The sequence below is a fragment of the Gymnodraco acuticeps genome, unplaced genomic scaffold (assembly GCF_902827175.1).
Source record: "Gymnodraco acuticeps unplaced genomic scaffold, fGymAcu1.1, whole genome shotgun sequence".
Classification (NCBI taxonomy): domain Eukaryota; kingdom Metazoa; phylum Chordata; class Actinopteri; order Perciformes; family Bathydraconidae; genus Gymnodraco; species Gymnodraco acuticeps.
The window spans coordinates 62,722-86,390 of record NW_022991979.1 but is presented as its reverse complement, the minus strand read 5'-3'; the positions used below and the strand labels follow the sequence as shown (position 1 = coordinate 86,390).

The 23,669-nt window shown below is 40.0% G+C and overlaps 2 protein-coding genes across 2 annotated transcripts; one reads left to right on the top strand and one right to left on the bottom strand.

Moving 5' to 3' along the window:
* Positions 1-1,426: 1,426 nt before the first annotated feature.
* On the bottom strand, positions 1,427-14,581 carry xrcc6 (X-ray repair complementing defective repair in Chinese hamster cells 6). The gene is made up of 13 exons (XM_034201026.1): positions 14,359-14,581; positions 13,851-13,940; positions 13,372-13,487; positions 12,554-12,695; positions 11,171-11,425; positions 9,623-9,809; positions 9,175-9,361; positions 8,534-8,702; positions 6,852-7,013; positions 4,612-4,741; positions 3,617-3,717; positions 3,412-3,528; positions 1,427-1,984 (listed from the first exon to the last, which is right to left on the bottom strand). The coding sequence occupies exons 2-13, from the start codon at positions 13,921-13,923 to the stop codon at positions 1,785-1,787; spliced, it is 1,839 nt and encodes a 612-aa protein (XP_034056917.1). The 5' UTR covers positions 13,924-13,940; positions 14,359-14,581; the 3' UTR covers positions 1,427-1,784.
* A 120-nt stretch (positions 14,582-14,701) lies between these two features.
* LOC117536238 (desumoylating isopeptidase 1-like) lies at positions 14,702-18,420 on the top strand. Its single transcript, XM_034201033.1, has 6 exons — positions 14,702-15,076; positions 15,261-15,282; positions 15,369-15,438; positions 15,891-16,000; positions 16,348-16,470; positions 18,079-18,420. Exons 1-6 carry the CDS (start codon positions 14,989-14,991, stop codon positions 18,158-18,160), a joined length of 495 nt encoding a protein of 164 aa, XP_034056924.1. The 5' UTR covers positions 14,702-14,988; the 3' UTR covers positions 18,161-18,420.
* The last annotated feature ends 5,249 nt before the right edge of the window (positions 18,421-23,669 follow it).

Here is a 23,669-nt window from a genome sequence, read left to right as displayed (position 1 = left end):
TAGATACAGCTTTTTTACGATCCTACTTTTACCGTATAGTTCGGAAACCTGGAGGCAAGTGTGAAAAAAAAGAAGTAGTGGTATCCATTTTTTCAATCTAAAGTATTTTATTTTGTGTTTTTATGACTAAATAACAGCTGAAAAAATGCATGTTTTTCTTTGTGTGTGTTTATTGTTGTAATGCTCCTTCTGACCACAAGAGGCTAAAATGCACCACTACCCAACGTTATAACTTTGACATTATTTTAAGAAGTGATGCTGCTTCACATGTACAGTATGAGTCATGAGGCTTTGCTAAAGGCAGGGCTGTAAAAGGGTTTAGTTTTATTCACGCAAATGCAAGATTAGATACAGCTTTGAAATACTTTCTTTTGAACAGCAGGAAACTCTTGCAGTTTTACATATGGCAGGTGACTGCATGACTGTACGTTTAATGTACAGTATGGAAACCTGGAGAGTGGTAGAGTGGTATCAATTTTAAGTAAGTTTGATCTAAAGTGTGTCCTTTACTTTGTTTATGACTAAATAATCAGCTGAAAAAAATGCATGTTTTTCAATTTTTTGTCAGAATTATTTTAGTGTTTGTTGTTGTAATGCTCCTTCTGACCACAAGGGGGTAACATGCACCACTACCCAACGTAATACATTTGACGTTATTTTAAGATTTCTTGCAAAAAGTAGAACTGGAGTCATGCAGGTATTATAATAAGACAAACTAAAGGCAGGGCTGTGAAAGGGTTTAGTTTTATTAATGCAAATGAAAGGAAAGGTACGTTTTTTTTATGATCCTGCCGGAAGCCCAGAGAGGCAATTCAGAATATGAAATAGAGGTATTCAGTCTGTAAGTCTGATCTAATGTGTTTCCTCTCTTGTTTGAAGTAGTGAATGACTTTAGGTGGCTGAAGACGTTAGGCATCTCGTTTTATATATTATAAAAAGCATTGATTGGATGTTTTCGAGTTCTAAAGTATGTTATGCATTTTGTAGTAATGGGAAAATGCCAATTTGTCACATGATGTCTAAAAAACTGCTGAAAAAATTGCAGTTTCATTTATTTATTTTTGGTTTATCATTTAGTGTTTGTTGTTGTAATGCTCATTCTGGCCACATTTTGTGTGTTAGCAAGCAATGTAACCCTACTGTAATGTCTGTCTTTAGTTATAACCGTTTTCATAATTAGCACAAATCTGCCTGTATATAACACACTGAATTTTCACCTGACAAATATTATTTTTCCCGCGTTTTCATAAAGAAAATAACATTTAAGTGACTTGGAAGGAGCATAGTAAAACATTGGCTGGTGGTGCATTTCCGCCTATTGTGGGTGAAGTGAGTATTACAACAACAACAACTAAGACTACAAATATCATTACACAAAAAAAAGAAATCAAGAGGTATGGAAAAAAATACAATTAAGGAATTCAAGTTATACTGGAAAACATTTTTTTTATTGCTTCTTTCTAATTCACTAAAACAAATGAGAAAACAATTTAGATCAGACATAGAAAATAGTTTTTTTTTTTAACATTTAAACATTATTAATTAAACGTGGCAGTAATTGCAGACATTAGCACTGAACAAAGTTTTTATCTTATCAAGCCCCAACAGAAAGGTTTTAGATTTGTACAAACAGTATTTTGGTTCAACCCACATTTCCCAGACTACACAGTAAATGTAAAAAAACATGTAACCTGCTTTTAAAGTAGATCCTGAAATGTACCAGAATTTTTGGATCTTGAAAATAATCTGCGCATGAAGGCACCGTGAGGTTCATATTGAACTCCTCAGGGTCCGAGTTTTGCGATCAGAGCGTCCATCAGCTCCTGCTTCTTGGTGCCGGTGGTCCGAACCCCAAACTGTTTGCATGCGTCCTTCAGCACCGGCACCGTCAGTTTTACCAGGGTGCCGTTCTGCACGTGGGCCCGCAGCTCGTCTTCAGATACCTCCACTTTGGGTTTCTTATCAGCTCCACCTCCGGCATCAGCTGCAGGTTAATCCATGGAGGAAACATTAAGATAAATCAGCCTTTTACTGTACAATAAAGCAGTGCTTCTCAAACTTTTTTCAGTCATGTACCCCCTTTGAAACATTTTCTCAGCCAAGTACCCCTTGACCGACCCCGAAAATGTTTGATCGAAAAAGCCTATACAAATAATTCCAATATAGTGATGTTCCCTCGGTCTGTGATTTATTAACTCCTTCATGCACGCATTACAACAAACTAAGGATATTTTCATGTTATGCATGATAAAAGAAAAAAAAATTAAACTGATTTTTCGAAGGAGTTTTTCAACTGAAGTAATATCTGTTTAACAAACCAATGAACAAAATGATATATTATGCAAAACTATAAGATACAATACACCAATTTGACATGAGGTCCCCCTTGGTGGTTCTAGGAATATTTTATATAAAATTGTGTTTTCTATTTAACTTATTGTACTAAGATTATTTTTGTAATCATGCATGGTATCTTTTGAATTAACTTTTTTTTATCTCACCCTGCAGTACCCCAACGTACCCCTAGGGGTCCGCGTACCCCCATTTGAGAATCACTGCAATAAAGCACTAAATAAACACAGCAACAGTGACGTAAGGGCTGCACCACTCGGAAAGAATAACTAGTTGTGATTCCTTTATTTCAATAATTCATGATATTCACAAGATGGATCTTTTTTGCAGCAGTATTCACATTATTATTGTCGTTTTTTTAATAGCTGTATGAACTGTACCAACAAATATGTGTTTTGTTAAGTTGGTAGAATAGATTCTGAAGGTCGTGATATCTCCTCAGCCCACAATACTTTAATTTGAACACATATTTAGCCTTTAACCAGATGTATTAATTGTACATGTATTTTTTCTTTTAATGTTTCTTTTATTATTAATGACTGTTTTTAAATGCCTTTGTCTGAATGTCTTTCATTCTTGTAAAGCACCTTGAATTGCCTTGTGTTGAAAGGGGCTATATAAATAAACTTGCCTTGCACAAATATCGTGTTCCTGCATTTTGAATATTGCAATAGTCCATATGACAATTTTAATAAAATCTGGTTAATTGTGCTGCCTTAATTTATGCCTGTTAGTGTATTTTCTATGTATTGGACCTCGGTTATGTACGGTATAGGGAGGGTGCCGTAAGACACTTTTGATTTCACTGTCCATTTAATAAATATAAAGTCTTTATACGTGTATATATATGTATAAGTAAAAAATAGAAGATGCTGAAAGACGCCGTCCAATTAATTGCGTTCTCTTAAAAGCCTCTACCGTAGAACTATTTATATTTAAAACATGCATTATATGAATGTATGTTTGAATGCAGATGTCCTAAAGTGCTTTGAATGGTTGCAAAGACTGCAAAAGCGCTATATAAATGCACAAAGTTTCTGAAGTGTCTCCGGCTCTGACCTGTCTTGCGTTTGGCTCCTGGTTTGTTCTCAGGGTTGTATCCGATTGGGTAAACCAGATCCTTGAAGTCCTCAACCAGAGGACCCAGACGCTGGTTGATCTGCTCCACCTTCGGCACTGAGGAAGAGGAGAAGAAAGACAGGAAGTGTGAGACGGAGGAACAGGAAGTTGTGGCAGCTATGAGAGGATTGAATCTGAGTCTCACTGATGAGGTCCTCTGTGTTCTCCGGAGCGTCCATATCCAGAGCGAGAGCCTCCAGGTTCCTGTAGTGCTGCTGGATGACCGGGTTCTCAAACGCATCGCTCCTGCATCACATTACAAACAAATACAACTAAATGAATGACGTCCTAATGAGCAGAGATGTCTATCCATAAGCCCCCCCCCAAATAATTGTCTTTGTTTATCCTTGTTTGTCCAGCCCCCCTTACACTGTAACGCGTCTTTCAGTTCATGAAAAGCGCTATATATAAATATAAGCTATTATTATTATTATTATTATTATGGTAAAGCACACCAAGGAAGGGAAACCAGTGCTCTGTGGGTTTGATTGTGAACGTGTACATTTCATTACAAGGTTAAATACTTTTCTTCCCGCTGTCTTTTAATAAATCAAGTAATTAATCATAAAAAACACCAAAATGTAACTTTTCTTCTTGTATTTTATTCCTGTTTTAGCTTGTTTTTATTTGTAGTATCTGAATGTTTTATGTCTAGATGCTTTTAATGTTATTGTAAAGCACCTTCAAATTGCCTTGTGTTAAATTATTATCATAAATAAATATATCTCGTCTCTGAAATCAACCAGCAATCGTTATAAATAATCGTAATTGGCATTTTTGCCGTAATCGAGCAGGGCATTATATAAATAAATAAATATACTTTTTGTTTAGTTAATGTGGCAAAAAAAGACTTTTTATTCAGGAACACTTCATCTAAAGTAATAGCACCATCGTATATTTTATTCCGAATCACTTTTAAGTATTTCAAAATGTCCCCTGTATGCGTGCTTGTTTTATTTGTATTTAATTAACTGTGTGCATGCCTCTTTATTCAAAACATAAACTCATTTAATTACTGTACCAATGCAAATTTGTAACCTCAGGATTTCATGCTTAATAGCTACCTTAGTTTATTTCTTCATTCATTTAAAGCGCTCTATAAACTAAGAACTCTGTAAAGTACTGAAGCTGTGCAGCGACCTGTATTTGAAGCGCAGTTTGGTGACGATCTCCTTCATCTTGTCCACCTGTGTTTTTGAGGCCCACGGGCAGCGGGGGGTATCGAGGGTCCGCAGGTCGTCAGCGTACGGCAGATAGATCACGTTGAAACCTGGAACAGGGACATGATTAAAAATAAAACGGTGTATTTGCTTACATTGCCTATCACTGTTAATAACCAAGGAAAACATTCCTGCCCACTGCAGAACCTCTCTAGAACAAATCACCTCTGGCTGGAAGAGAACTCTCTAATCCATAGCTTCGGTTGGACTTAAAGGTCACCTATCATGCTAAATCCACTTCTCCATGTCTCCTCTACATCAACATGTGTCCCCTCTTCTCCATGTCTCTCCTACATCAACATGTGTCCCCTCTTCTTCATGTCTCTTCTACATAAACATGTGTCCCCTCTTCTCCATGTCTCCTCTACATCAACATGTGTCCCCTCTTCTCCATGTCTCTCCTACATCAACATGTGTCCCCTCTTCTTCATGTCTCTTCTACATCAACATGTGTCCCCTCTTCTTCATGTGTCTTCTACATCAACATGTGTCCCCTCTTCTTCATGTCTCTTCTACATCAACATGTGTCCCCTCTTCTTCATGTCTCTTCTTCATCAACATGTGTCCCCTCTTCTTCATGTCTCTTCTACATCAACATGTGTCCCCTCTTCTTCATGTCTCTTCTACATCAACATGTGTCCCCTCTTCTTCATGTCTCTTCTACATCAACATGTGTCCCCTCTTCTTCATGTCTCTTCTACATCAACATGTGTCCCCTCTTCTTCATGTCTCTTCTACATCAACATGTGTCCCCTCTTCTTCATGTCTCTTCTACATCAACATGTGTCCCCTCTTCTTCATGTCTCTTCTACATCAACATGTGTCCCCTCTTCTTCATGTCTCTTCTACATCAACATGTGTCCCCTCTTCTTCATGTCTCTTCTACATCAACATGTGTCCCCTCTTCTTCATGTCTCTTCTACATCAACATGTGTCCCCTCTTCTTCATGTCTCTTCTACATCAACATGTGTCCCCTCTTCTTCATGTCTCTTCTACATCAACATGTGTCCCCTCTTCTTCATGTCTCTTCCACATCAACATGTGTCCCCTCTGTGGAAAGAGACTCTGAAAGTTTCAGGAACAAAGATTCTCTCTCTTTTTGATCCATTTCTATAAAAACCTGTCTGAAAATGAGCTGATCAGATTTTGGCCACTTTATGATGTCATAACGATGTTTTGTCTTGTGTAACCATTAGCCAATCAGCAACCAAGGTAACCCCCCCCCCCCCCCTTATCACCTGAATCTCCTCCTAGAGCACCATTGAGTTCTTTGTAACCAAATCTCTCTCAGAGGGGCGTGGGGAGGGGCTCCTTATTTTCATCTAAAGTAACAGACAGAGAATCAGCACTTTGGAAACAGGGCTGAAACAGAGGGGATTATGGGTAATGCTGCCATGATCTGTTTGGTGTTTCAGCCAATCAGAGACAGGCTCTGTATATATCTGAGACCTGTGATATATTGATGAGAAGCAGTATAATAGGGGACCTTTAATAACCAGTGTTAGAATAATAATATTAATACGTTTATTTAGTATAGCACCTTTCACAGAAATAAAATCCACAAAGTGCTTCACAAGAAAGAACAACAGTTCAAATTAAAACCACAGAAACATGAATACAATAACAACATGAGGCAGAAATTAAGGTTAACATAAAAACAAAACACATCCCACGTGGAGTCCCGAAAAGAACAAACATAACTGTTGGGAGAATACTGAATGTCCTCTTCCAATATCAGAGTGCACATGATATCAAAGGTATCCCAACTGTAGCTGTGTTCATGACAGGATGTGTGATTACCTAGAAGAGCATCAGGACTGTTTGAGGCATGTGATAGCTATGTGATTAACATGATGATTCAGCCTCTATGGAGATAGACATCAAGCATGCTCATTTCTGACGTGGAGCTAATCTGAAGTAAACATTGAACACTGCTTTCTATTCCTCCATCTTGTGACTGTGTAACTCCCTCTCTTGGATATCAGCATGTGAAGGACACTGTTCAGGAACTAGTTGATGCTCTGTATGTGATGACTACTTCCATTCTGGAGAGGATCACAGATACATGGATCCTGAGGTTGAAGCTCAAGACTGTGACGAGGGATATTTTTCTAATAACACATCACACACATCTCAAGCAAAGAAGAAGTAGATCTCACCTGGAGGAGTGATCTGAACCTTGCCCTCGTCCAGCTCCTCGTTCTGCGGCACCAGAGCCACAAACCTCGGAGGATAGTTCCTGCGAGAGATGCAGCGACACACAGCGAACACGTTCCTCTCGCTGCACTTCGTCAACAACGCAGAGAAGAGACACGCGCTGCCTGAGGAGGAACCACACAGGAAGTACCAGGAAACAGAGAGCATGCTGGGAGTTAGCGCTGGGGAATATATACAATACGATAATACTTTAATGGTCAGATCAAGTCGGACATTTGACTTGCATCACAGCAGCTCCATGTGTAACATCAACATAGACAAATATGAACAACAAACATTGAACATAACAGCACGATCAATGAGAGAAAAGCTGCTCAAAGAGCCTTCAGATCTGGGATCAGCTCTGTGTTTACTGTGAGGATTGACTGGAGCACCAAGGATGCTTCAGTCTCACTTTATTGAATCAATATTATTTCGACTTGGCGATATGAGACTAGATCTTGTCTTGGAGTTTGGATATCGTGTTGTCTCTTCCTCGTTCTAAAGGCTGCATTTCAGTCATTTTCCCAGACTGGTAGCTTTTGTAATTATTCAAATGTTTCATTAAAGGTCATGGCCATTTCTACTGATCATAATTCCATTGTTCAAGTCTACTAGAATAGATTTAAATTGTGCAATTCTACTAAATCTCATTGGTTTCTCACAGCATCTCTGTATAGTATGTGTTTCACTCTCTGTCCTAAACGGCTTGTTGGAGCTCCTGCCCCCCCCCTCCCTATGAGCCCAGTGGTCGTCAGCGAGACACAGCCCGTACACACACACACCCGCAGCCTGGCTGGGAGTTTGTGTGTGTGCTCACACACCGACTCACAGCCTCGCCGCGTCCCGCCGTCTCAGGGAGGAGAAATCGGCGGAGCTGCAGCTGAGAAAAGATTGAGTGTGTGTGAGGAAGTCCGCGGATTGGTCAATTTGGACCAATCCGCGGACTTAACGTAACGGTTCCGCGGACGTAACGGCTCCACGGATTGGTCCATTTTGACCAATCCACGGAGGGGTCGTCGTTATGGTTCCCGGAAGAAAAAAATTGAAAAAGAGAAATGTCCAACGAGGCGTTCTGGGGCAGCATACACAGGTATTTTCTGTGTTAGAGTTTTACTCGCTACAGGGTGTACTTTGAGGGTTTGTGACTCTGCAGAAAAACCTTCATAACACAAGGGGACGGGTGATAACCGGAAAAGCATGACCTGAGACCTTTAAATCAACATTACTGGTGATTTTTTTAATCTAAAATCTTTGTAAAAGCAAAGATGGTCAACCCTAGAATATCATCACGATACTAAGTAAGTCAAATAATATTGTGATATTATATTGCAGCTACTTGTATTTATACATTGTGATATATTTATATTTCATTATATCGCTAAGCCCTACTGTAGCTGTACATATTTATAAATTCATGTTTGTACGATCTCATTCCTGTTTCCATGCATTGTTCTTTCGTTTTGAATGAAACACATACATACATATTGAGAATATATTTAAGATATATGACGATTAAATACAGAAGATGGTGTAAGACACTTTTGATGACACCGTCCCATCAATTGCGGAAAACGTGCATGTTTAAAAACAGACACTCAATCCTTTGGTTTTAAAATGTCGTATTATTATGATTTATTATTACCTTTGACCTCGCCCTCCTCGGGGTAGAGGAAGGTGGAGGGTCGGATGTGATGATGACGCTTGAGCTTCTCCATCGGTTTGAATCCAATCAGGATCATCCCGGGGTCATCAAACTTCTTGATGGCGTCGACCTCGTCTTTCTCCATCACGATCTGCCTCTTACCGTACACCTGCCACACACACACACACACACACACACACACACACACACACACACACACACACACACACACACACACACACACACACACACACACACACACACACACACACACACACACACACACACACACACACACACACACACACACACACACACACACACACACACACACACACACACACACACACACACACACACACACACACACACACACACACACACACACACACACACACACACACACACAATGAATACAGTTGTTTGACAGAAATGTTTTCACAGCAATATGAAATAGATTTTAGATCAACCTGTTTCATTTCTTAACGAAAACCAGTATGCAAATGACAATGAAAAAGATACGTTAGAGTGCATGGGATGAACTGTTTAATACTGGCATTTCTGAAGTGTAACATCCTTAAATGATTCCACAAACACACTTTGACAATCCCCAATAAGCGTACTGTAGGTGTTTCTCTCACCTGAGCTTTCTTTATCTCGCTGGGCAGCAGCAGGCTCCCGGTCTGGGTGTGAAATGTTCTGGTTTTGCTGCGGACCGGCTCGTTGGACTCTCTGTAAAGCTTGACAGGACCCGGTTTCTTAGCCGCTACAGCGGGAGCGTAAATTCCCACGGCGACATTCACACCCTCACCGAGACACAGGTTTATCCTAAAGATGGCAGACGAGGGGAGGATGGGGTGAGGATTAAAGGTCCCCTATTATAATGTTTCTCATCAATATATCACAGGTCTCAGATATATCCAGAGCCTGTCTCTGATTGGCTGAAACACCAAACAGATCATTGCAGCATTACCCATAATCCCCTCTGTTTCAGCCCTGTTTCCAAAGTGCTGATTCTCTGTCTGTTACTTTAGATGAAAATAAGGAGCCCCTCCCCACGCCCAATGCCAATGTGTCTCTGGTTTCTACCTGACCATGGCCCTCTTCTTCAGCTCTTTGGCCCGGACCCTCTTCCGGAGATCCTCCATTTTTTCACACGGCTCCAGCTGCAGACCCAGATCTCCTTCATCATCAGGAGGACTCACGATGTCTCGGAAGAACGGAGCGACATCGAAGCCTCCCGGTTTCATCAGATGCATTAAATCAATGACCACGCCTGAGAGAGAAGAGATGAAGAAGTCAGAGGAGTAAATGACATACAGAGCTAGGGATGGGTATCGTTAAGGTTTTAACGGTACTACTACTTTTATCGATACTGCTTATCGGTCCGGTCTTTTAACGGTACTCTATCGGTTCTTTTGGAGAAAAGAAAAGGTAAACTAACTAAACAAATTGTGAACAAAACTAACATTGCTTTTTATTTAAATTAAATGCATAATAATTCACATCAAAAGAAACAACAATGTTTTAACAAATCGTATTAAATAATCTGATGACAGACTGTAAACAGAATAGCTGAAACTTTAACAAAATAAATAACTCAGTTACCTCTAATCATTAACCCATGTTTGTATCATGTAGTTAACTCCGTGTGTTGCTGCTAGCATACATAACACCTGACGTGGAAACGTTACTCGTGGATGGGGCTACAGAGCTACTAGAAAGACAGTGGAACCCGGTGCATTCCTCCGTCTGGATGTGGAGCGCTTTTGATAAATGTTTAGACACATTGCTCGTGTTACCGCCCTCACATGATAAACTCTTATTGCACTTTAGGCAACGAGCATCGAGACGGGTAAAGTTTAACCACACCTCGGAGCGCGTTCTCTCCGCCATCTCCGCAGTGTGTGTGTGTGTTGCTGCATGTAGCAGCTGCGTGTGTGTAAACTGCCCCGCCCCCTCGCGAGCAGGCGGGAGAGAGATCGAAAATACAAAAAAATATCATAGAAGCATTTTGCAGTCTTTTTGCGTATTAGAAACGGAGTTGGCGACACTATAACTGCAATATAATGTTTGTGTAGCAATAATACACACGACATATTTTTTACATGTCTCCTGTACCGATAAAAACACATAACGTCGGAGCTTAACGGTACCACGGTCTTTAATAATTCAGCCCCGGGGCCCGTTTAATACCGGGGCTCGGTACCCATCCCCATACAGAGCTGATGTATTACAGCTGATGCATCACTAAGGAACATTTTGGATGTGTTAATGTATATTGAATACTTGTTGGTAAGGGGTGTTTTCTATAGTAATCACTCAGACACTTAAGGACAAAAATGTCCCCATTAAAACTCCTTATGAATCTCCTGCTATTATACGACATGTATGTAGTCACATGTGTTGTTTGCATGTAATCGTTCTCTTTTACCCTTTCGCATATATCTACTTGTGTTTCATCCTTTCTTTATAACTAATGCTGTTGATGTATTGTGATTTTAAAAAGGTGTCTATTATCATCTGGCCGGGGACAACAGCTTGGAAATGAGCAATGTTGGCTAAAGCTGCCCCATTTACTGTGTTTGTGTGACAGTTGATTAACGGGGACACTAGAAACAACTAAACTAAACGTACCGGTCTCTTTGAGGTCTCCAGCTTTAGTGCGCGCCAGCCGGTCCTTCGCGCTGTCGCCCCCATGAGGCTCGTCCCTGCAGCTGAAGATCATGAGCCTCTTGTGGGAGAGTCTCAGCTTGATGTCGCTGTAGAGGTTAGCGCAGCACCACAGAGCGTCAGCTAGAGACGTCTCCCCCCCGATGCCCATCGTCTCCCCCACCAGCTGGGCTCCTTTCTCCCCCCGCAGAGCGTCCACCTCCCGCACTCGCTTTGCACCTGAGATAAGAGAGGAGGTGTGTAAGCAGACAGGTGAGGAACAACAGAAGGGATAGGGTGAGAGAAAGGCATGTGTAGCAGTTTAAAAGGGGCCACAGAAAGAAGACTTTCTTGCATTTTGCATATAGTGACACGGGTACTAAAAGTAATCACTAACAGAGGTGATAGAAGTACTCAGATCTTGTGCTTGAGTAAAAGTAGAAGTACTCAGATCTTGTGCTTGAGTAAAACAGAAGTACTCAGATCTTGTGCTTGAGTAAAACAGAAGTATTCAGATCTTGTACTTGAGTAAAAGTAGAAGTATTCAGATCTTGTACTTGAGTAAAAGTAGAAGAACTCAGATCTTGTGCTTGAGTAAAAGTAGAAGTACTCAGATCTTGTGCTTGAGTAAAAGTAGAAGTACTCAGATCTTGTACTTGAGTAAAAGTAGAAGTACTCAGATCTTGTACTTGAGTAAAAGTAGAAGTACCAGAGTGTAGGAATACTCTGTTACAGTAAAAGTGCTGCATTCAAAATGTTACTCAAGTAAAAGGAGAAAAGTATTAGCATCAAAATATAGTTAAATAGTATAGTAAATGTACTTAGTTACTTCCAACCTCTGATCAATATAATTATGATTTTTAATAACAGGACTTTCTGAAAGTGTTCTTAAGTTCTCAAATGTTTTTGTTGAATAATATGCAATAACAATCAAAGTCTTCTATACTTTACTACACTTTCAGAAGCCAAACCCTTTGAAACTGTGCAACTCATAATATCAATACACCACTATATATATATATATATATATATTGTGCACATTTCTTTTTAAATTCCTAACTTTAAAGTCATATTTTATTGGACATTTTACTTTAACCTCTTGTTTTTTTTATAAATATTTTTATTTTATTCTATATTTCTATTGCACATTTTCACTTTAACTAGGTATTTATAAACACTTTTATTCCGATTTCTTTTTTTCATTTACTCATTTAATTCCCCATTTCCAACTGTCACAAAACCGAATTTCCCCCGGGAGAAATAAAATATTCCGATAATGATGATTAAGATATGCATGCCCTTGTTTCTGCAGCAGAACCAGAGCAGTGTACTGTAGATAGAGTGTGACGGTGTGTCAGCGTGTCTCACCGGGCTCGTCCAGGTCGTGGTAAACGTAGACGTGTTTAAATGAGTTCCTGGGATTTTTGCTCTGCTCCGTGCCGTAGAAAACCAACGCCATCAGGTCCCTGTGGCTGCTGATGATCTTACTGGTGTACACACTGCGCACCACCTACACACACACACACACACAACACACTTTTAGAAACCATTTTATGGCTTTTATATGAATCATTCCCTATGCACTTTTAAGTTTTATAAAGGTTTGATTTGTTCCTTCTTTCTTTATTGCTGTGTTCAGTCGTATCTGTTTTCCTCCTATATCACTTTTATTGTTGCTGCCTTTGAGTTTCATCCGGGTAAACACTGTTTTAAAAGTGTGGAATAAACATGTAGGTTGTATGTTATTATATTAGAAAGTATTACTATTAGTCCGACAGGGGCTCAGTCCATAGGGGCTTGGACTGGGAGCTGTAGGGTCGCCGGTTCAAGTCCCTGACCAGACCTAAAATATGGAGTGTGGACTGCTACTTTGAGAGGTCCCAGTTCACCTCCTGCCCTGCCTTGTTGTCCTTGAGCAAGGCACCGGACGTCCCCCTTCCCCCCCCACTCCCATTGCTCCCCGGGCGATGTACAATGCATGTTATTTATGTTCCTAGTTCTAGACTCCTGGTACTAGGATGGGTTAAATGCAGAGAACACATGTCACTGTGTGCTCTGCATGTGTGACCATTCTATTCTATTATATGCGATAGGTAAGCTAAAGAGCATTCCCTCAACCGTCTCAACTGCCTCATGATATTTGACTAAATGATTCCATAAAGCAGAAATGATATCCTCCATCTTACCTCCATGGTCATGTCAAAGTTGGAGGGTTGTCCGTCTTCTCCTTTGATGAACATTTCCTTGGAGGCGTCGACCAAAAACACCAAACTGTCTCTGCCGGTGTTTTTGTAGTATTCACCTGACAAAGAGAGAAAGCATTGTTTGTCGACAACTATAGTTCATAACAGTACATCCATCTCATGGCATGCATATAAGGAAAGGCAACATCCTGATACTCCAAACTGTTAAGCTTTGCACACTTCTCTAACAATTTTGCACATTTATGCTGAAAAAACTGAACAGCCCTTCCACCTTTAAAACTGATGTATATGTATGTTTTTTCCACACATTTTCTTAATATTTGCTATTTTCCCACTTAAAACTGTATTTTATGTATGCACTAATACACAGAAACTAATTCCTTGTCTGTGAAAACTAAATTGTGATTCTGATGTTGTATTATTTGCACTTCAAATGGAGTAATTGGCGGTTTTTATCTCACCTCCAGATTGCTCTCCTTCCTCCTGCTCTTCCTCATCCTCCTCATTATGGTAGAAGGCATTCCACTCTGCCATTTGAGCTACTTCCGGTCCTGTCAAATGATCCAGAAGTTCAATAACACACAAGAAGAGGAAACTCAAAGCAGCTTGAATACAATCAAAACAAAGTCATTTTTAGAAAAGTAGTCTTGCTATGCACTTAAATTATTCCTGTATTTTGTAAGAAAGCACAGTAAGTCAAATCCTTGCTTTGCAAATAGTACATTAAAGACACATGCATGTTATGTATGTTTTATTAAGATAGTATTCATATTTAATAAACATTATATGAGGTTTTAACTTTACTTCACACACAAGTTAGCTAGCTTAGCCACTAATAAGCTACTGATCACTTCATTAGTATTTTAAATTCGCTTTGATAACAACTGCATATTTGTAGTGATGCAAACAAAACATATGGATTGAACACATTGAAAAAACAACATATATAAAGTTATAATAGCTGCATACCGTGTGCTGTTTCTGTCTGTCCACAAAGTCCAGGCGTGTTTCAATGCCTGGCGCGTTCCGGGTACTACGTGAACGAGCACGCTGGAAAACGTAACGGACGTATCATCGTCTATCGAGTTTTTTTGGTAACTTTATGTATTACTTTTCATATGAAAAAGCCTATGTTTGTGTCCGTAACAATCCCACGATATATTTTTTGTTTTATTAAATTGTAGTTGCTACGTTCCGGGTACGTGAACGAGCACGCTAGGAAACGTAACAGACGTTTCATCGTCTATTGGACGTTTGTCTTGTCAATCTAAGATACTGGCCAATCATAGTAAAGTAGGCGGGGTTTGTCTAGTAGAGGGGGCTTGACCATGGATAGGGCTTGACACCCTATAAAGATCCCCTGCTCCATGAGAATGCATTTTTTTGTTATTGTTTACATTTTGACCAACTTTCAGCAACCGGCATAAGTAGGAGTTTTTTTGCTACTTTATTTATTACTTTTAATGTGAAAAAGCCTATGTTTGTATCCGTAACAATTCCAAGATATTTTTTGTTTTACGTTTTGTTTGCTAGCTACCGGTAAGCTAGAAACACTCAGGTCTCTCTTTTAAAAAAAATATATAATACCTTTGTGTCACCATGGACCAAACCGAGTCTTACCCAGTGAAATTGTACATTTACGACATGTCCAGAGGAATGGCCCGGCAGCTCAGTCCTCTCATGCTGGGTGAGTTTCTGAAGAACCACCGGTTGCTTGGCTTTATTAAAGCCGCAGAGAGTGCACCCTGACCCGGGAGGGAAACCAGGAAACAGCGGGGATGCTAATCAGGCCTGTGCCGTGACTTTATTTTCTGCCAAATTAAAAGTGTGGAATAACTTTATTCTAATGTTGTTCTGTTTTATTACCACAGGGAGACAGCTTGATGGGATATGGTGAGTGCAGCTGTTGAAATAATATCACTAAATATCATGTGAACCTAGAATTCATTGCCTTGTGTCAAATGTTTTGTGTTTTACAGGCATACTGCTATTGTGATCCATGGAAAGGAGTTCTTCTTTGTGGGACAAGGCATCAACAATTGCCCACCTGTAAGAATCAGCTTAAGCCTTATCCAAAATACAACATTATAAAAATACTACAGGGCAAATAAGTACAAATGTTTGATTACCTGTCTTAGTGTTAAGGGCATGTGGAAAAAAGGTTTTGACATGTCCATTATAGCAAGATACTCATCTGTGAAACGGGTGGAAGTTAAGTTAAGCCAGATGAATAAAGAGCATTTGTTCATCTGTGTTCTTAGTGCACTCTAAACACAAGGTACATATACTGTGTGTGAGCAAATAATGTAATATTATAGTCATTTTCTTTCTCAGGGAATGTATTTCAATAGGTTGTGGTCTTATTTAGAACACGAGCTAGTGGTGCATGTTGCCCTCTTGTGGCAGAACTGAGGGTTACAACAATAAACAATTATATGACTTAAACCTTTTTTTTTTTGGAACAAGGCGTACTGTAATGTGTTTGTGTGTTTTCATCCTAGGGGAGCACCCCTTTGGGTCAGCCTGGCTCCGTCGTTGACCTGGGCTCCACTGAGGTGTCTGCAGAGTTATTTATGGAGTATCTGATGTCACTGGCAGTCTCTACATATGGGTAAATACTCAGCTTCATCACACAGATGTACATCCCTGTGGGGTCACCTGGAGGTCAGGGTGGGTATGGGGGGCGTCACTTTTTCACTCAAGTATTTGACAAGTATAATCAGTTTGTACTCCCTGGCCAATGTGTCAAGTTTAGATATAGGCAGTGCCGATTCTAGAGTCTGTGGGGGCCCTAGGCAAACCTTCACTGGGGGCCCCTCGAACCAGCTGTTCACCACGCACAGCCGACAGCAAAATGTTATCTTATCTTTCCTGCTTCCCTCTCGCCCTTCTTCACCCTCTCAGGCCTCTCAGTCTCTTCACTAATAGATTTTCTCCTCTCTTTCTCTCGGTTTACAGACAGGACACATACAACCTGTTCGAGCACAACTGCAACACTTTCAGCGACGAGGTGGCTCAGTTCCTCACAGGAAAAAAGATCCCGTCGTACATCACAGACCTTCCATCTGAAGTCCTGTCCACGTGAGTCATAAAGCTGCTCTAAATGCTACTCTAAATGTAATACCATGACACTTTATCCTCACTGTGTTAGTTATCTGTATCTCTGCTTATCCTGAGGCCTGTACGCCGAGCTGAAATGATTGCGTATAAAAACAACATTAAACATTAAATAATCAGTTGCATTCATTTCTTATGGCTCTATCTCAGTGCTTCTCAAAGTGTGGTCCGCGGACCACTGGTGGTCCGTGAGCGCCCCCTAGTGGTCCGTGAGTATATTGGTAAAATTTCACATTTGAAAGAAATACATTTATTTAAGTTTTTCGCACTCTCGCGGGAATATCTCCGCAATGGAACGAGCTTAAGTTTCACTTTCAATTGCATGATATAGCCCAGATAAACACCTTCATCACACATGCTGCCACTTGTTTGTACCATTTTCAGGCGATTTGTAAAAAACGATGTGTTTTGGGATATTTGTGGAGTTAGGTGGTCCGCGAGTATTTTTTTTTATTGGTTAGGTGGTCCTTTGTATGAAAAAGTTTGAGAAACACTGGTCTATCTGCAGCTTTTCCAGAGTCATTTCTTATGAGTACATTTCTCCACAGGCCAACAACAGCTTCAACAAAACTATTTCCCTCAAAGAGAAAACCAAACATGTCCTGTTGTCCTGAGAGAAAGTGCAGAAGGAAACATCCATTAAACTCAGTGTGCTGCTCTGTGATGCTAGTTCAGATACTTGGCATCTCATCTTGGGTGCAAGGTCATCAATGTTTGGGCTCAGGCTCTGAGCGGAGGAGACCCTCAGGATGGAGTGAAGGTGTGCGTGCAATATACCGGCGGGCCAGATCTAATAGTGATTAGAAATTATCCTGCAGGCCGAAATTAAATCTACCACGGGCCTGATTTGGCCCCCGGGCCTTGAGTTTGACACATGTGCCCTAACACCTCCTTGAAGATGCTACAACATATTGAATTACCATGCTTCTTCACATATATGAAATAAGACAGCAGAGCAATCGTTTGCAATAGTACTGAACTCATATTTAAATTATTGTGACGCTTAAAGGTGAGGTAGGTAATTTTGGAGAAACCAGCTCGAGTGCGCTAGAATCTGAAAATACACAGCCGGAACAAATCTGCCACTTCCTCACAGAGCCCCTCCTCCAACACACACGAACACGCACATGACCAATGAGGGCACGAGATAAGTTTGTGCCCAGATGGAAGGCTGACAGGCAGGTAGGCCATCCAGTTACTTTAGCCGGGCCGGCTCATATGATTGGTCGTGCTTTTTACAGCGCCACGGCTTCCACAGATGACATTTTTTTTATGGATTTGTTGTCAAAGCACTTCAGATATTCATTGCTATCGGATGTTAAGAGCATTCCATGGAATATAACAAAAAGTGTATCTCGAGCCGGTTTCTCAAACTTACCGACCCCACCTTTAATTGTGTCTCTTTCTGGCTCTTTTTCCCATGTGTGTAATTCTTAGTTGAAACGCAGATCTTGTTGTTGTGCTCAATTTGTTTATTCATCCGCTTCCTGTTGCTTAGCTCACACACTTTAATTTGTTTGGACGTTTTTCACCCCTCAGTGTAACCGTGCTGTCTGCTGTGTTTCTCTTTAGGCCTTTTGGCCAGATTCTCCGTCCCTTACTGGATTCCATCGTCATAAACCCTGGAGGCAGCAACATAACGGGACAGCGGTAGAAAACATTAAAGTAGTTTCATTTAAGGGTTCACTCTCGCCATCAGACAACAGCGCCACCTTGTGATTCATCTCTGCAATAAGTCAGTTTTCCTGTTGAATAGCCATCATTAAGACAGTCTTCTCTGTTTTAGTTTCTCCATTTTCTACATGTGTGAGGTTTTAAAGACCGCAAGAGAGCCGATTCCTTGATAAATCTCGGACTATATTTTAGGAACACAGCTTTTAACACTAGAACCGCCAACGGGTCAAATGTACCCGCTATTGATTGATTGATTGATTGATTGATTGAAGTCTGTCTGTCTATCTCTCTATCTATCTATCTATTTACATTACATTGCATTTACTGTAGCTGACGCTTTTATCCAAAGCGACTTACAATAAGTACATTCGACCAGGAAGACACAACCTTGAAGAAAACAGAATCATATAAGTACATCAGGTTTCATAGAGCCAAACATTTCAAGTGCTACTCAACTGGCTTTAGGTAAGCCAGTCCTTTATTAGTCTATCTATCTATCTATCTATCTCTCTACCTATCTATCTATCTATCTATCTATCTCTCTACCTATCTATCTATCTACCTATCTATCTATCTATCTCTCTATCTATCTACCTACCTATCTATCTATCTACCTATCTATCTACCTATCTACCTATCTATCTATCTACCTATCTCTCTATCTATCTATCTACCTATCTATCTATCTACCTATCTCTCTATCTATCTATCTCTCTATCTATCTCTCTATCTATCTATCTACCTATCTCTCTATCTCTCTATCTATCTATCTATCTATCTGTTACATACAATCAAAAAACAGCTTCGGGTAAAATTGACCCGTTGGCGGTTCTAGTGTTGATACACTTATTGTGCAATGACAATACAGTTACATCTAAATCTTAGATTATAGAAGCTGCAGTTCAACTCCAAAATCAAAATGTAAAGAAACAAATCTGCCACTCTTCCTAAAATGTTTTATAGCCACTATAGTAAACCATTAAAAAGCAAAGCATTTCTTTAGTGACGCACAAGGGTTAAACAGTATAAATACTTATTCTATACATCTAGGTTTTACCTCACCAGCACTTAAACATCGCTCCATATCTATTACCACACATTATACATTTTAAAACATCATTGATGCAGTTTATTACAATATACCACTATATATAATATGTATTTTGTCCACATTATGCTTCATTCTGTATTCAAAGGTCTTCAACACAATCACAATGTGGTATTAAATGTGTCACTTTAATCTCACACTCTTTATTTGGATAAATTATGTCTCTAAATCTAAATTCACCTCCTCGTTATCATTCTTTAAATTGTCATTTTCTGATTTTATTTTCAAACACAGGACCAATCACTTGTACTCCTTCCAACTCTCTGTGTGTGTGTGTGTGTGTGTGTGTGTGTGTGTGTGTGTGTGTGTGTGTGTGTGTGTGTGTGTGTGTGTGTGTGTGTGTGTGTGTGTGTGTGTGTGTGTGTGTGTGTGTGTGTGTGTGTGTGTGTGTGTGGTGTGTGTGTGTGTGTGTGTGTGTGTGTGTGTGTGTGTGTGTGTGTGTGTGTGTGTGTGTGTGTGTGTGCTGTGTGTGTGTGTGTGTGTGTGGTGTGTGTGTGTGTGTGTGTGTGTGTGTGTGTGTGTGTGTGGTGTGTGTGTGTGTGTGTGTGTGTGTGTGTGTGTGTGTGTGTGTGTGTGTGTGTGTGTGTGTGGTGTGTGTGTGTGTGTGTGTGTGTGTGTGTGTGTGTGTGTGTGTGTGTGTGTGTGTTACAGCGGGACCATTAATCCATCCTTGAAGAAAAACTAATATTTTAAATGCCTATGTAGTATATTTTTTCTATACTCGGGACACTTTCCTTGACATTATGAATTGTTATATGGAATATATTTATTGTTAGCACTGTTTAACTATTACTTAAGCGTGTCCTCAAAGTATTACATCTGCTTTTATGTATTTTACTTGCATGCCATATAGGCTCTGAAATAATAATTATCATACATACTGTAAAAAGTCTTAATTTGTAATAAAAATATTCAATCTGGAGAATGGCTCATGACTGTTTTTACATTTTAACAGAGTTTTATGTTGATAAGAACATGGTTTTTATAGGATAAGAAGCAATATGCCATTCAAATTGGATTACATATTAAAGATGTTACTTCTATTATGCATGTAGTTTCCGTGACCGCCACTAGGTGTCACTGCAGGCTCACTGAAGCGTCTGCTGCTACGTTTTACTCCCCAACTCATACATCTTTAAAGAGTCCTCTCCTGCTGATGTTCAGGTGTATATTCAATTCAATTCAAAACCTTTATTTATCCAGGTGAAATCCCATTGAGATCAATGATCTCTTTTTCAAGGGAGACCTGCAGCAGTAGGTTCCACAAGAAGACATAAACAACAGAACAACAAAAGGACATCATACAGCAAAATGTACAGGGATTACAATTTACATATTTAACCACAAGTACAGGTACCAACAGCATCTGATTTTGTAGCATCCAACCGAGCTTTAAAAACATGTAGTGGTACTAGCTTGGTAATTGTCCATTCTTTTTGCAGACTGTTCCATGTTAGTGGAGCTGCACATCTAAAAGCTTTCTTCCCTAAGACAGTCCTAACACTTGGCACATTTAATAAAACCACAGCATGCGATGTCAGGCAATAAGTACTTTCAATTCGCAGAGAGATCAGGGAGCAGATATAAGATGGTAGTTTATCCAACATGGCTTTGTAAATGAAAAAGTACCAGTGACTGAGCCTCCGTACAGTAAGTGATGGCATAACCGCCTTGGTATACAGGGTACAGTGATGCGTAAGTGCACTGTGATACGCAGCATCTAACTTGCTCAGGTAATTGGCAGGTGCATTCATATATAACAAATCACCATAGTCCAGCACAGGTCAAAAGGTCACAGTGACTAGCCTTTTCCTGGCCTCAAGCGAGAAACAGGACTTATTTCTGTAAAAGAAACCTAGCCTAACCCTCAGCTTTTTAAGCAGGTTATTTACATGAAGTTTAAAAGTGAGACAGTCATCAAGCCAGATACCCAGGTATTTGTAACAGGTAACCACTTCAAGTTGTATTTCTTGCGTAGTTACAATATCCAAAGCAGTCTCTGGTGTATTTTTAGCTTTAGAAAAGAGCATTACCTTGGTTTTATCCACATTTAAAAGAAGCTTAAGCTCAGACAGCTGAGCCTGAATAATGTTAAAAACAGCCTGTAATTTAACAACAGCCTCGTTAATCGAGGGACCTGCACAGTACATCACGGTATCGTCCGCATAAAAATGTAAGGTTGCTCCTTCGACATTTTCACCTAAACTATTAATATAGATAGAGAATAATAGCGGACCTAAAACTGAACCTTGTGGTACACCATTAGTGATGTTTAACCACTCAGAAGACAGCCCATCAAACTGAACACATTGGGATCTTTCAGAGAGGTAGTTCACAAACCACCCTACTGCATGGCTGGACATGCCAATACTGACCAGCCTCTGCTTTAAGATGCGATGATCGACGGTATCAAAAGCTTTGGATAGGTCAACAAATAGAGCTGCACAACTCTGCTTATTATCTAAAATACTCGTAATATCATTTACCACTTTCATTGTGGCACTTTCACTATGTTGCTTTCTGAAGCCTGACTGATGTTTAGACAGGATGTCATTGTTACATAAAAACACCTTTACCTGTTCACTCACTAGGCGTTCAGGAACCTTATCAGTATGTAGTGTCTCTACTTTAAAGAGTCCTCTCCTGCTGATGTTTAGGTGTATATCAGTATGTAGTGTCTCTACTTTAAAGAGTCCTCTCCTGCTGATGTTCAGGTGTATATCAGTATGTAGTGTCTCTACTTTAAAGAGTCCTCTCCTGCTGATGTTTAGGTGTATATCAGTATGTAGTGTCTCTCTACTTTAAAGAGTCCTCTCCTGCTGATGTTCAGGTGTATATCAGTATGTAGTGTCTCTACTTTAAAGAGTCCTCTCCTGCTGATGTTCAGGTGTATATCAGTATGTAGTGTCTCTACTTTAAAGAGTCCTCTCCTGCTGATGTTCAGGTGTATATCAGTATGTAGTGTCTCTACTTTAAAGAGTCCTCTCCTGCTGATGATCAGGTGTATATCAGTATGTAGTGTCTCTACTTTAAAGAGTCCTCTCCTGCTGATGTTCAGGTGTATATCAGTATGTAGTGTCTCTACTTTAAAGAGTCCTCTCCTGCTGATGTTCAGGTGTATATCAGTATGTAGTGTCTCTACTTTAAAAAGTCCTCTCCTGCTGATGTTCAGGTGTATATCAGTATGTAGTGTCTCTACTTTAAAGAGTCCTCTCCTGCTGATGTTCAGGTGTATATCAGTATGTAGTGTCTCTACTTTAAAGAGTCCTCTCCTGCTGATGTTCAGGTGTATATCAGTATGTAGTGTCTCTACTTTAAAGAGTCCTCTCCTGCTGATGTTCAGGTGTATATCAGTATGTAGTGTCTCTACTTTAAAGAGTCCTCTCCTGCTGATGTTCAGGTGTATATCAGTATGTAGTGTCTCTACTTTAAAGAGTCCTCTCCTGCTGATGTTCAGGTGTATATCAGTATGTAGTGTCTCTACTTTAAAGAGTCCTCTCCTGCTGATGTTCAGGTGTATATCAGTATGTGGTGTCTCTACTTTAAAGAGTGCTCTCCTGCTGATGTTCAGGTGTATATCAGTATGTAGTGTCTCTACTTTAAAGAGTCCTCTCCTGCTGATGTTCAGGTGTATATCAGTATGTAGTGTCTCTACTTTAAAGAGTCCTCTCCTGCTGATGTTCAGGTGTATATCAGTATGTAGTGTCTCTACTTTAAAGAGTCCTCTCCTGCTGATGTTCAGGTGTATATCAGTATGTAGTGTCTCTACTTTAAAGAGTCCTCTCCTGCTGATGATCAGGTGTATATCAGTATGTAGTGTCTCTACTTTAAAGAGTCCTCTCCTGCTGATGTTCAGGTGTATATCAGTATGTAGTGTCTCTACTTTAAAGAGTCCTCTCCTGCTGATGTTCAGGTGTATATCAGTATGTAGTGTCTCTACTTTAAAGAGTCCTCTCTTGCTGATGTTCAGGTGTATATCAGTATGTAGTGTCTCTACTTTAAAAAGTCCTCTCCTGCTGATGTTCAGGTGTATATCAGTATGTAGTGTCTCTACTTTAAAGAGTCCTCTCCTGCTGATGTTCAGGTGTATATCAGTATGTAGTGTCTCTACTTTAAAGAGTCCTCTCCTGCTGATGTTCAGGTGTATATCAGTATGTAGTGTCTCTACTTTAAAGAGTCCTCTCCTGCTGATGTTCAGGTGTATATCAGTATGTAGTGTCTCTACTTTAAAGAGTCCTCTCCTGCTGATGTTCAGGTGTATATCAGTATGTAGTGTCTCTACTTTAAAGAGTCCTCTCCTGCTGATGTTCAGGTGTATATCAGTATGTAGTGTCTCTACATGTCTCCATGCTTTAATGTTCAAAAAGCTCTTTATTTTTCT

Excerpts from the sequence above, each read along its gene's own strand:
- xrcc6 (XM_034201026.1), bottom strand. The coding sequence starts at position 13,923 with ATGGCAGAGTGGAATGCCTTCTACCATAATGAGGAGGATGAGGAAGAG. Across the intron at positions 9,362-9,622 it reads AAGAAGAGGGCCATGGTCAG|GATAAACCTGTGTCTCGGTG; the intron begins GTAGAAACCAGA and ends TGCCATCTTTAG. Across the intron at positions 4,742-6,851 it reads GGTTCAGATCACTCCTCCAG|GTTTCAACGTGATCTATCTG; the intron begins GTGAGATCTACT and ends TCCCTGTTCCAG.
- LOC117536238 (XM_034201033.1), top strand. The coding sequence starts at position 14,989 with ATGGACCAAACCGAGTCTTACCCAGTGAAATTGTACATTTACGACATG. Across the intron at positions 15,439-15,890 it reads GCATCAACAATTGCCCACCT|GGGAGCACCCCTTTGGGTCA; the intron begins GTAAGAATCAGC and ends TTTTCATCCTAG. Across the intron at positions 16,001-16,347 it reads CTGGCAGTCTCTACATATGG|ACAGGACACATACAACCTGT; the intron begins GTAAATACTCAG and ends CTCGGTTTACAG.